The 13896-nt window shown below is 42.0% G+C and overlaps 1 protein-coding gene across 1 annotated transcript in view; it reads right to left on the bottom strand.

Moving 5' to 3' along the window:
- The window catches only part of VSTM4 (V-set and transmembrane domain containing 4), a 90397-nt gene that overhangs the window by 55040 nt on the left and 21461 nt on the right, over positions 1–13896 (bottom strand). The window contains exon 3 of the mRNA XM_079135850.1: positions 2355–2423. Within this exon, the coding sequence (XP_078991976.1) occupies positions 2355–2423 (69 nt within the window). The remainder of the gene's footprint in view (positions 1–2354; positions 2424–13896) is intronic.

The raw sequence follows: 13896 nt of genomic DNA, 5'->3' as shown, positions 1-13896 counted from the left end.
GGCCCCAAGAGGATGGATATCTGTCCACAACCCACATTGAAGCTCTCCCATCCAGGAACAAAAGGGCAAAAGGCCTGGGATCCTGAGCCAGGGAGTTTCAACTGCACCCCTGACCTCTCTCCAAAGTTGTGGCAGGTTAAAAAAGCAAAACACGTGGATTTTGCTGCTGCTGCTGAAATCGTAGGGAAAGAAGGTTTGGAAAGAACTACCCTGAGTCATACATGATTCATAGAATACCAATGCTGACTTGCTGAAGGGACTTAATTTTCTCTACTGAGAAGAAAGTATATACTACGCTACAGATTTCATGCAAAGGGTTAGGTTGGGAGAACATCTGCTATTCTATAACTATACATGAATTATAAATTATTGCAATTATGCTCAGTGTTTTAGAGATTCTAATTATGCTGCAAGGTGTGTCAAGACAAAACAGTGCAATCCTTCCAAATGCATGAAGTCTTAGTACCATCTTATTTTTAAAACATGGTTTTCAAATCACTTGCATCAAAACTACCTCAGACCCTGAGAAAGTGCAAATTCTTTCATCCGTTCCTAAGGTAATGAACAGAATTCTCAGGGATGGAGCCCTGAACCTCATCAGAAGATTCTTAGCATTCCATAATATACAAGGTTTTCCCTGTCACATCCCCCATCTCCAAAACCCCAATGCATCACAGAGCCAGATCACAGGGCAGCTCCAGACACTTGGGATAAAAATTAGTTGGACTGCCTCCATTTTACTAAATTGCAACAAAAAGGGTACAGTTTACTTTTGCTACTGTTTCACTCTATGGGGAATAACATCCATTTCGTCCCTGCCCACAAGTAAGCCGTCCCTGAATGAGAGGCTAAGGGAAGGAATGGGATGATTTTGCTAGAAAACCAGTCATCAAATAAAGAAAAGGGAACTTCTGAAAGATGCAGAAGAAAAGTCAGGGGATACAAAGAATCATTGTTCGAGTGAAGTCCAATCTAAGGAATGAAATACTCATGCTTATAAAACTAAACAAGAAATTCTAGCAAAGCATTAGGATAAGGAGTTTGCAAATTCATGGTTTGAAAATGATGTTCATAAATCAAATTTCCATTTTCTAAAACAGAAGTTGCCTCCATGCACACTGCTTTATCACTACTTACTGGAAGAAGTGAGTTCAAATCCAAGTGTTCTTGTTACAAGGCCACCCTCCTTTTGCCGCCAACCAGTTGGGTTCACAAAGGGTGAGACCACAAAGCACATGCCTCTTCTTAGATCCTCTGAGCTAGGTCCTTCTCATCAGTAAATCCCATGCCTTTGCAAGACATAATCCTCCCCAAGTCCTGATGCTCTTTAACATTAGCCAGTCTTTCCCTGATCAAAGTCTCTGCCTGAGAACCTACAAAGTATGTACTTTCATTGCTCATGTTCATAATCCTCAGCCTCTCTGTGATAGCAATTTCTCTAAACTTTTCTTTCTTGAAAGCAGGTTTCTGCAACCTTGGCACTCTTGACATTTAGGGCCAGAATTCTTTGGTGTTAGGACTGTCCTGTGCATTATAAGATGTTTACTTAGCATCTTCTCTGGCCTCTATCCATTCAATGACAGTAGCACCCTCACAGTTGTGGCAACCTAAAATGTCTCTAGATTTTGGCAAGTGTCTCCCAGAGGGGCAAAATTACCACTTGTTGAGAACTCTTCCTCCAAGGCTCAAACCTGAGTATGCATCAGAATCTCCCACATGACTTGCTGAAACCCAAATGCTGGGTACCACATCAGAATTTTGACTATGAGCTAGAGTAGGTAGCCTGACAATGTGCATTTGTAACAAGTTCCAGGGTGATGCTGCAGCTGGTTTGGGACGAAGTTTTGGGAACCACTTCTAAGGCCCAGCTGGGATCATTTGGGGAGCTTTTAACAGGTTCTACCTTACATCAGAATCACGAGAGATGCGGTTCAGGCATTAGTGTTTTTAAAGCTCCCTGGTGATCCTAACATGGGTGGAAAACCACTTCCTTGAGGTTTTCAAACTTTCTAGGACCTCAGGCTCCTTAACAACCTGAAATAAAATACAGTCACAGTACATTTATTTTTCATTTTTTTATCACTTGAAGGTTCCTCCTTAAAATCACTTAGGAGCAAAACAAACAAGCAAACAAAAAGTTAGGCAGATTTGTGCCTTATCCTCCTCTTTTTCCAAAAGTGGAAAAAGTATAGGCTGCAACCATCAAGGCTTCCCATCTCACTCCTGAGTAAGTTTAGGCCAAGAAAACAATGTGACCGTATGACAAAACTAAGAAACTAGGATTCATTCTAATTCTATTCCCTTCTCATTATCTGAAAATGAGGTGCAAATTACAATAAATATGCCAAATTTACCTTCAAAAAATGCCCAGGTTTTTTTCTTTTTCTCAAAAGGTGAATCATCAGAAGCTTTGAGGGAAATCACTGAAAGACACAAAAGAAACAGCATGAATGAAATATGGTACCTCACTGTCCTGGCCGACACTGTAACACAAAATAATGCTAGATGGTACACCTGGCACTTAAATTTATAAAATAATTTTCACGTTGGCAAAAATCGCATTTTAATCGTCACAATTCATAGACAAGGAGAGGCATGAAGACTTATACCAAACACCTGAAAGGCCTGGGCCTACGACAGGTGCAGTAAGTTGTGTTGACAAGTCAATAAATGACAAAGCCAAGATGCAACTCATTAAAAGCCCAACTTGTCTCATATACTTGCAAAATGCAGAGTATCCCAGTGGGAAGTCCAAGAACCAGAAAACTAATTTATCATTTTAATGCAAGTCTTTCAAAAATGTAGTGTATTACCAGAGTATTCTCAGATAAAGGAGCCCAGAGTCCTGCAGTGACTCCAGATCAGCATCCTAAGTACTGCTCCCCATGCAAGACAGCCCCCAGAGCAACAAGTCCCTGATTTTGAGATTATTTTGTCTTCTTTCAGTTGGTGGTTATCACTGAATTTACTGTGCCTGCTTTCCACAGACACAGAAAAAAAATTGAGTTATAAGTAAAATTCAACATTGCACTAAGGAGCCTAGAACTTTGGAAGGGTTGAACACTATTTTGGAAAGGTTGAATAGGAGTGGCATCATCACAGGTAAAAATTAAACTGACAAAACTTTACAATAACAAGGAACGAGATTATTGTTCAATAGAACTTTCTGAGATAATGGAGACCTCTATCTGCACTGTCCGATAGAGTAGCCATTGACCACGTGTGTCTTATGAGTACTTAAATGTGGCTAGCATGATTGAGGAAGTGAATTTGTGTTTGTTTGTTTGTTTGTTTTATTTTTGCAGTATTGGGGATTAAATCCAGGGCCTTGTGCATGCTAGGCAAGCACTCTATCACTAAAAAACACCTCCAGTCCTTTTTATATTATGAGAAGGGGTCTTTCTAAGTTGCCCAAGCTGGCCTCAAACTTGCAATCCTCTTGCCTGGGTTCCCTTATGTAGCTGGGATTACAGGTGTGTGCCAATGGGCCTGACTGTAATTGTCTTTAATTTTAATGAATTTAAATTTAAATAGCCACATGTCATGATCCTTGCAATCCATGAGCTGTGTCCTTAAACCATCCTGCCCTTTTTTGAATTAGTTTGAATGGGTTTTCATGGTTTCAACTGAGCCTAGAAAAGGATAGCTGCACAAAGATCTAATGAAGTCAACACAGAAATGAGTAATAAACACATCTCCAAAGAGTTTAGTTTTAAGGAGGTAAAAGATGCCCACTCTTGATCTGCAGCCTTGACCCTCCAAGTGCAGTCAATGGATCATTAGCATGAGGGTTACCGGAGAGCTTCAGAAGTGCAGAATTGCAGCCCCCACCCCAGATCTGCTAACTCCCAGTCTACTTTTTAACCTAGATTCTTTGGCGAATTGCATGCTTTTTAAAGTCCATGAGGGTTATTCACATTAACACTGTGCTGAAATACCAAATTGCCACTTGGACAAGTCATCGAACTTCCTTGTGCCTTAGTTTCCCCATTTGTAAAATTGGGATGGTGTTAAGCGCCTATGTTAAGGCATGTGTGCAAGTCAAACAGATCAACATTAGTGAAGGGCTTAGAACAGCGCGCAAGACCTAGTGAGCCATCGCTATCCACAAGGACCTTAGCTCCCTAAGAATAGGATTTTTACCTATTTTATTCACTGCTCCAATTCCCATGCCTGGAATGATCCTTTGCCATCAGCCCTATGCCTCAGAGTGGAATCTTCAATTGTTCAGATAATCAACAAGAAATTGCTCCCCTCCTTGTGTCTAAGTCTCTACAACTGCAATGGGCTGCTTCCATCCCAGCCAAGGCGGGTACCCAAATATCACATCCATTCATCTTTCAGTGGCAGAAATTGTGGGTTCTTGATTTAACCTAATTACAGTTATCTTGCCTCAGTTGGAATAGAAGATATAATGTTCTCCCTAATATATACATGGAGACACATGTTGAAAAATCTCACAAACTGGGATTCTAAACTAATGGGACTCTAAGCAAAGTTACTGTCCCTCATTTACCCCATACAGTTATTTTATGGGAAACTGCAACAACTTTGTTTGGCATGTAAAGATTAACAATACCAGTCATACACTTATCTGTTTGTACGAGAAAGAAAAATCTTTACGTGGATCCTGCCAGAGCTTCAGAAACTCCCCAAGTTTCCGTTGTAACTATCTTGTTTCAGCTGTTAATCCTGTGTTATCTCCAAGTGAATTTGATACATTGTCAGAGGATACGTCTGAGCCCACCAACTGTAAGAGACAGGGCTAATGAATAGAGAGCAAGGGCTTTGTAGTAGATGGCCTGTGCCTCTGCAAACTATTAACACACCTCCCTCCATGGTTGACACAAATTCACCATGGTCAATCTGTCCTGTCAGCACTGAGTGGCAGAGGCCCCACAGGTAGAGAAGCTGGAAGAAGCTGAAGGGCTTGGAGAAAACATTTTGCTAGGGGCTGGGGTGCAGCTCAGTGGTAGAATTTGTGCTTAGCATGTGGAAAGCACTGGGTTTGATCCCCAGCACCATAAAATAAAAGTAAATGTCTTCTAGACTAAGGGAAAAGGGGCATATCCAACTGCAGATTATTCCTGTTGGTCAAAGATGTTCTGAACTAAAATACAAATCTCTTGGCCCAAGATCATTTATAACATTTTCCAGTAGGTCTAGCTATCAGAATGCTGCAGCAAGAGATAAATCTATCACTTTCCCATGCTGGACACCCAGACACTTGAGAAGAAGACAATGACCAGTCTTTCATATTCAAATTGCCGGTTCTTCCTCAGCAGGGCTCAGGGGAGCTAGGAGCCTTGTCCCCTGATGAGGAATTTCTCAGCCTAATCCTTCCCAATGGAAAGCCCTTGTGTCCAGCTCACCATCAAACCAATGGATAGTCCTATAAGGTCATGTAGATGGCTGAGACCTATTCCTTTGTGCTGGGCTTTCCATGGTGGGAAGCAGGGCTGGGGCTCCCACCTGTTCCCAGGGAGGATGACTGCATTGATATGGTCTGAATCTCCCCCTTCCCACCTCCACTCGCCACCCTCTTCTTCTTCAGTGGGTGAAGAGCATCCCTGATCCAGGTGAACTTCCAACCTTGACTCCCCTCCTCTCCAGTTGAGAGGAGCTTGTTAAACATGCTTTTCAAGGTGGTCTATCTTTGTCCTCGTGCTGTGAGATTGACCTCCCACCCAAAGCTGCATGGGGGCAGACATTACATGCCCCCTGGGAAGGTCTCATCCCCCCAGTTGCTGGGTGTGACCTGCCTTCCAGGGAGGCCCCTACTGTGACCACTTTCCTATTTTTCCTACATTCAGGAGGCTCAACAAGGGAAAGTATGTAAGGACCCAGTCCCCCTTCTCCCATGGTATGCAGGGGAGAATGAAGATTCTAGCTTCCCTGTAGAGGTTGGGGGCTTAGGGGTAGGGACAGATGATATCATTGATCAGGGAAGCAGAAGGGAGCTCAACTTACCCTAGCACCAAACCACCTTTCTCAATATAGTTTTATCAGAAATAAGATGGCATTTTGATTTGTTTGACTCCTGTGCCCACTGATCAGTCAGTTCAGGGCTCACACTGGAGAATAGTGAAGAGTGCCCAAAAGCCCAGTCATCACCTGACTGCTTCCTCCCTTCCTTGGGAGCTGGCACCCAGTGGACAGAGCCCATCTGTCTTTCCCGGTGAGATAAAATCTAGATGACTGAGCAGCAGGCCATTCAGGGCCCTACCCAGGAGAGCAGAACGGAATGAGATCTAATAAGGGACAAGTTGTGAGATCTACCACGTCACTGCCCTCTGGGGAGAACTGGTTGAAAGTGACCACAGGATCAAACAGCCAGGAAGAATGCAGCCCAGAGGTCCCCAGACAAACTGATTGTATCAGCCTCATGTCTGGAGGAAGCAGGTTGCAAAGAAAGAACCTCAGTCAACTCCCCTTTGATGGGCCTATACAGAAAGCAAGCTCGAAATGAGTAAGATCCAAGAGCCTGGATTACTAGCTCAGAAAGAATACCATGCCAACTTCCTTGGGGAGGACATTTCACAGGCCGAGGCTGTGAGTTCACACCAAGACAATTGACAATGTCCTTAGAGCGTAGGGGGACATGGGAGGAGCACTGATACCTTCACAGTCTCCCTTACACTGAGGATGTGACACCTGCTATCTGGACTAACCCCAGTCATCCATGGAAGAGATTTTTAGAGACCCTAGGAAGGATTCCTTCTGTTCACCTATGCCCCCAATTCCTTTAACAACAAATCCTACAATTAAAAAACAAGAAGCTTAACTGGCAATCTGTAGGTTACATCCAAAGTAAGATATGTATTCTGACACAGCCTTCTGGAATGCAGAATTTGACAGAGAGGAGAGTAGAGAGGCCCCTGGCATGGAGAGAGGTAAGAAGGTCCGAGGGATCAAGAGCATGGTGAGCAAACACGGGCCCCACACTGGGGAGACTGGCTTCAGCCTTGTTATTTCTACTGCTGGTCAATCTGGGCTAAAGTTTTCTCCCAGATTGTGCACATCTTGGTCCTAAAGGGAGTTGTCTTCATTGGTATCCTAAAGCCATGATTTGTAATATTTAATATGCAAATTCTGGCTCTTATTAGAATGAAGATTCCCAGGTCACATCCTGAAGTGTCTGGTGGAGGACTCTGAAATCTCTCTGATTAGGGAGACACCTTCTAGGAGATTCTGAGGCTTTAGTTTCCCAGCCTGAGGTGCTCCTGGAAGAGAGATGGGAACCAAGTCCAAGGAGATGTGAGACAGGATATTCAGTCATGAGGAACCAGACCCAGGCCTCCATCCCTTATCCAGTCCCAGGCAGGGTCTAGAACTCAAAATGTAACAATTGCCTCCTAAATTCAACTCAGGGAAGCAAGAGGAGGAACCAAAAAAAAAGGAGTAAACCGCTCACAAAGAGTTGTTCACGAAGGACTCCAAAAGGGGCATTTAAATAGTCTGTCCCAATGTAGAAGAACATGATGTACAAAGCTTTCAAGAAAAAGTTAGGTTTTATTGTTTGTTCTATTAAGTTATACATGACAGCAGAATGCATTTTATTTCATTGTACACAAATGGAGTACAACTTTTCATTACTCTGGTTCTATACCATGTACAGTCACACCATTCATGTAATCATACATGTACATAGGGCAATGTTTGTCTCATTCCACCATCTTTTCTACCCCTGCCCTCCCCCTCCCCTCATTTCCTTCTACACAATCCGAAGTTCCTCCATTCTTCCCTTGCCCTCCCACCTCAGCATTATGTATCCGCATCCACTTATCAGAGAAAACATTTGGCCTTTGGTTTTTTGGGATTGGCTTATCTCACTTAGCATGATATTCTCCAACTCCATCCATTTACCTGCAAATGCCATAATTTTATTCTTCTTTATGACTGAATAAGATTCCATTGTGTATATATACCACAGTTTCTTTACTCATTCACCTATTGAAGGGCATCTAGGTTGGTTCCACGATCTAGCTATTGTGAATTGAGCTGCTATAAACATTGATATGGATATATCACTGTAGTATGGGTACATTTTAAGTCCTTTGGGTAGCCAAGGAGTGGGATAGTAAGTCAAATGGTGGTTCCAGTCCAAGCTTTCTAAGGAATCTCCAAATTCCAGAGTGGCTGTACCAATTTGCAACCCCACCAGCAATATATGAGTGTACCCTTTCCCGACATCCTTGCCAACACCTATTGTTGCTTGCATTCTTGATAATAGCCATTCTAATTGGAGTGAGATGAAATCTTAGGGTAGTTTAGATTTGCATTTCTCTAATTACTACAGATGTTGAACCTTTTTTTATATATTTGTCTATCAATTGTACATCTTCTGTGAAGTGTCTGCTCAGTTTCTTAGCCCATTTATTGACTGGGTTATTTGTATTTTTGGTGTTTTTTGAGTTCTTATAAATTCTGGAGATTAGTGCATTTGGTGAAGATTTTCTCCCACTCTATAGACTCTCTCTTCACATTGATTGTTTCCTTTGCTGATCAATAGATTTAGTTTGAATCCATTCCAATTATTGATTCTTGTTTTTATTTCTTGCGCTTTAGGAGTCTTGTTAAGGAAGTCTGGTCCTAAACTGACATGATGAAGATTTGGACCTACTTTGTCTTCTGTTTTGTGCAGGATTTCTGGTCTGATTCCTGGCTCCTTGAACCATTTTGAGTTGAGTTTTGTGCAGGGTGAGAGATATGGGTTTAATTTCATTTTGCTGCATATGGATTTCCAGTTTTCCCAGCACCATTTCTTGAAGAGGCTATCTTTCTCCATTGTATGTTTTTGCCACCTTTGTCTAATATAAGATAACCGTATTTATGGGGGTTTGTTTCTATGTCCTCTATTCTGTATCATTGATCTATTTGCCTATTTTTGTGCCAATAACATGCCATTTTTGTTACTATTGCTCTGTAGTACAGTTGGAGGTCTTATATTGTGATACCTCCTGCTTCAGTCTTCCTGCTAAGGATGGCTTTGGCTATTCTGGTCTCTTATTTTTCCAAATGAATTTCATGATTGCTTTCAAGTAAAAGTTATTTTGGGACTGGGGTGTGGCTCAGTGGTAGAGCATTCCCTACTGTGTGAAAAGCCCTGGGTTTGATCCCCAGTACTGTGAAAGAAAGAAAGAAAAAGAGAGAAATCAATAAATAAGTAGAAAAAAGAAAAGATACTTCTTTCTTTTTTTTGTGGGGGGGTGCTGGGGATCAAACCCAGGGCCTTGTGCTTACAAGGCAAGCACTCTACCGACTGAGCTATCTCCCCAGCCCCAAAAAGATACTTCTTGTCCCTTAGTTTGAGTCACAGTTATTTGAATGAAGGAAGGAAGTCAGGCATGGTGACACACACCCATTGAACCATCTACTCAGGAGGCTGGAATGGGAGAATGGCTTGAGCCCAGGAGTTTAGGGCCTACCTGGGCAACAGAATGAAATTCCATATCATTTTATTTTAATAATAATAACAATAACAACAACTGAACAAATGGATGAATTAATGTATGGTATGGTTGTGGTATCATATTAGGGGGTCAAGATCACCCAAAGGGAATTTGGAGGCAAGACAAAGACATCACTACATTTTGGAGGCTGGGAAAAGAGGTCCCAATCCTACCCAGCATACCTTCCTTCACCTGGAGCCTCAGCAGCTATGGGGACCTACAAGCAAGGTAGGCCACTATTTTGGTCTTGGCATTACATGCTTTATGTCTGTTCTGATTTATTTTATGGCCTGTGAGTGTTGTTTTCTACAGAGGAGAGCAGTAAACCTTAAGCAGAGGATTAGGTTCCCTCAAAATGTAAGGCCCTGACCCCCAGCATGTGGGCCTTGCCAATTTGCACTCAGAGGGAGAACAGACACCATCTTGCCTCAGTTTCCTTAGGCAGTATCTTGCACAGATCAGTGAAAGAGAAAAATGAAAGGTGATCAAAGAGTATAGTGATACGAAATACGAAAAGGTGCTTGAGTGAAATGAAGATGAGTTAACACCTTTGCAGCAAATTCAAAAGTTAATCTACTCAGTTCAGTTCACTGCCCCTTCTCATTCAAGGACAGGATGGTTCCCAAGGAAAAAACTGTTAAACTGTAGCTGTATCCCTACTATTTATAACTGGATCAACATTCTCAAGGGAGGCAACTATCACCCCAGAGAGACACAGAGACCTTCTGTTTCTGCTCTCAGAAGTTTCCCTATTACTTCCTTTCTCCCTTGCCTCTCCAGGACAGGTCAAAGGCAGTCTCTCTTGGGGCTCAGACAAAGCCATATATGTCAATAAGACCTCTGAGTGACCCACATGGAGCAGCTGATGAGAACAGTGGGGCTCCAGTTTTGTCTAGTTTAAACCAATCTTTCCTATTGCACTCTAACCTAAACTCTAGCAAACAAAGCAAAGAAAAAAATAGATATTAAGTATACTTCCCGTGTTGACAAGGCAATTGGAAAAGGAGTTTGCATTTGAAAGGGAGCCAATTGCAGAATACAAAGTTCATCTTGATATGTCCAAACAGCAGTTAGGAATCTTGAAATATTGAAAGGAGGGCTTGGTAACTGGCACCCTCAACATACAGCAGGCTTTTCACTCCATGTCGACATTTTAATCGGGCATTATACCATGGAGTTTAAACCACTCACTCATTCCTTCATCCAAACAAGTGTTATGGCGCCCCTTCTGTGCACAAGCACTGTGGCACAGGGGAGCATGCACTGAAGAAGAAAATCCATATTCAATTGCATACACCTCACCACTGGATTATGAGGCAGGTATCCAGGAGGGTAGGGATGAAACCTCCACCCTTTCATCTCTTTGGGCAACACACAGCGATGACAGTCTCATAAACTGAAGCTTTGTACATGTTTGGGTTTCAGTTTTTAATCTAACATCTTCCAAGACCATAGCAGTGGGCTTGAGGGTTGGTACAAAGACGAATGATTCTAAGTGGTGTTTAAATTACACTCCGATTGTCAGTCTGTTCCCTTTGAGTGCCTGGACCTGTTGACACTTTAAACACCGTGATGTGTGCTTGCTTAATTAAGCAGTAGCACTAAATGCTTAGTAAATCTCATTCCTAATTATCTCTTCCATGTCTCCAGAGAAAAGGGAATTATTTAGCTAATTTCTTTCACTGAAACTTGAAGTATTAGTTCCCTGTGGTTTTCACTTCAGATCTAATTATTAAATTTCCTCTCACATTTTGGGGTCAAACAGTCATACGATAAATTTTGTTCTAATTTTTGCCCCCGAACACTTTTAGGGAATTTTCTCTTCTCTTTGTCCATGTACCACATTTAAAACTGACTTACATAATCTTAAATCAAACAACAATTTGGCTTGTTAAAATATGCTATGTGGGGTTAGAATGAAATATTGACTAAATTGCAGGAAACAGCCTCTGTAAATAGCTTCTGTTATTACCTTTTTCACAGTTGATGAAGGTTATCTGCTCTAAAAATATGGAGATTAATTTCACTCAGAATGTTGAAAAGGTTCTGAATCTGTAAGTTGCAGAACTGAACTTCGACACCATCAAAGAAAAATAAAGACAACGTCATTCTTGCTAACAATACCAATCTCATGCTCTCCAGAGTGAAGTGCCCATGCAGTGCCCTCAGGGGCACTGGCCTTCAAACTGGCCTATCACAGACCTCTCCACCAGAGACTGCAGGATATGTGGCACCTGAGGCTGAGGTCTGTCCTTGACTAAGAGCCCCATGGCCTTTCAGGCTTCATCTTGGAAACTCTGCTGTCTATACCTGAAGAAGCAGCCAGGCTTAGGGTGTCGTACAACTTCCTACTCCAGCCAGAGGCAATCCTCGTCCTGAGCATATCTACTGAATTCCCATCCTGGAATGGACCAGGCAACATGAGTGCCCTAGAAGGACAAATCTGGCAATGGTAGAACACCAAAGAAGATGGAGAAGACACAAAGGCAGGGAGACTCCCAAAGCTTGGGAAGGGCAGAGGAGGCAAAGGAAGGAAATGAAATTACTACTGAGAGCAGGGGACAGAACACAAACTTGATAGCCTGGATGTAGGGAGAAGGGTAAGTGGGTGAACAAACGGCATGTTGAGGGGTCATTGGGATGTGCCAATCACAGGAAGACAGAGGCCTGATTTATAAACTGAATGTGAGCCACACAGCAAGTGACCAGTCAACACGGAGTGGGGAGGACAGTCAGGGTCAGGCACAACCTTCACATCTATAGGGCAAAGTGCAATTCTTCGGAAAATACCATTATTTGAAAAAATATTTACTAAAACTAGCTACCTACAAGTTAAGCGTCTTAAACCTGAAAATCCACAATCTCAAATGCTCTGAAACTATTTTAGAGTAAAGTACATGAAAATATTCCAAAATCTGAAAAAAATACAAAATCTGAAACATTTGTGGTCCCAAGCATTTAAAATAAGGGGTACTCAACCTACCCTATTTCTCATTTATATGAGAGATTTTACCACCCCCCAAAATATGAAACTGTCACCTCCTTTCAAGGTGATCTCAGAATTTAATCTGAAAATGACAAGAACACAACTTGCTTTAGTCTGTAGGAACAACTGATGCTCTAAGTTTTTAGAGCAGAGATGCTTATTTTAAATTGTTGCACCCAATTACATTGAGAAAAAAAACTATTAACTGATTGATTGCTTTTTTTTTTTTTTTTTTTTTAAGCCTAAGAGCACCAAAAACCAAAGGAATTTTAGAATCTCTGTACTGGCTATAATGCCTATCAGGTAAAAAAAAAAAATTTCCCTCTCATGGTCCCTTTGTCAGCCATAGGCACAGGCCCACATAAACTTACTGAGAAGACCCCTGGATTTATTCCAAAGCTCTTCCTTGCCTAACTAACAAAGACTTCTCATTTGACTTCCTAATATCTCCTCATTCCTACTGCCAATTTTAATGCTCTTATCATTTCAAATTTATGCAACTATAGGAGTCTGCCTTCTCTCCCTCTAGTTGAGGCCCACAAATCCAGGCTCCAAGCAACCACAGAGAGATCCTTTAAAAGCTTTCCATGGCTTAAAGCACTACTTGGATCCCCTAACTGCATATTACACATTCAGACTAAACAACCAAAATCCTCTGGGAAGATGCTTGGGAATCTGCATGTTAACAATGGCCCCAGTGGTTCTTATCATCAGGCAAGGTTAAGAATGCTGGACTACAAAGTCAAGTGGAAACTTCTTTATGTTCAGTACAAGTCCATGCATGATCCCAGTGTTTTATCCACGTCACTCCTAGGTTAATTCCCAGGGTCAGTCTAACTTTGCCCTGTGCCTCTGTCCTTGAGGGACCATCCAGAGATGGAACCAAAGTGTCCTGTGTGCATCTTTGCCCTTGTACCCACATTGGAACTTCCCATCTGCATATTTGCCTCACCCAGATGGATCCAGTCATGTGTTTCCAAGTTTCCGTGACTATAATGGCCAGGTTCAGGTAGGTGTTAGATTACCTGTTGCTATAGTTTGAGTGTTTCCCCACAAACTTCATGTGTTGGAAACTTGGTCCCCAGTGCAGCAACATTGACAGGTGGGACCTTTGGTAAGTGACTGGACCATGAAGGCTCTGCCCTCAAGAATGGACTAATACAGGACTGGGATTATAGCTCAGTGATAGAGTGCTTGCCTAGCATGTGTGAGACGCTGGGTTCGATCCTCAGTACTACATAAAAGGTAAATAAAATAAAGGTTAAAAAAAACTTTAAAAAAATATTTAATTGAAAACTATTAAAAACAAAAAAGAATGGACTAATCCATTGATAGAGCAATGAACTAATGGTTATCACAAGTGTGGCTTTGTTATAAAAGTCAGCTCTCTCTAGTATGCATTTTCTATCTCACCATGTGACGCCCTCTAACACATTGTGATGCAGCAAGACTTGGACT

Source organism: Sciurus vulgaris, assembly GCF_902686455.1.
Source record: "Sciurus vulgaris genome assembly, chromosome: 4".
NCBI lineage: Eukaryota > Metazoa > Chordata > Mammalia > Rodentia > Sciuridae > Sciurus > Sciurus vulgaris.
This window is presented reverse-complemented; position numbering and strand designations above follow the sequence as displayed.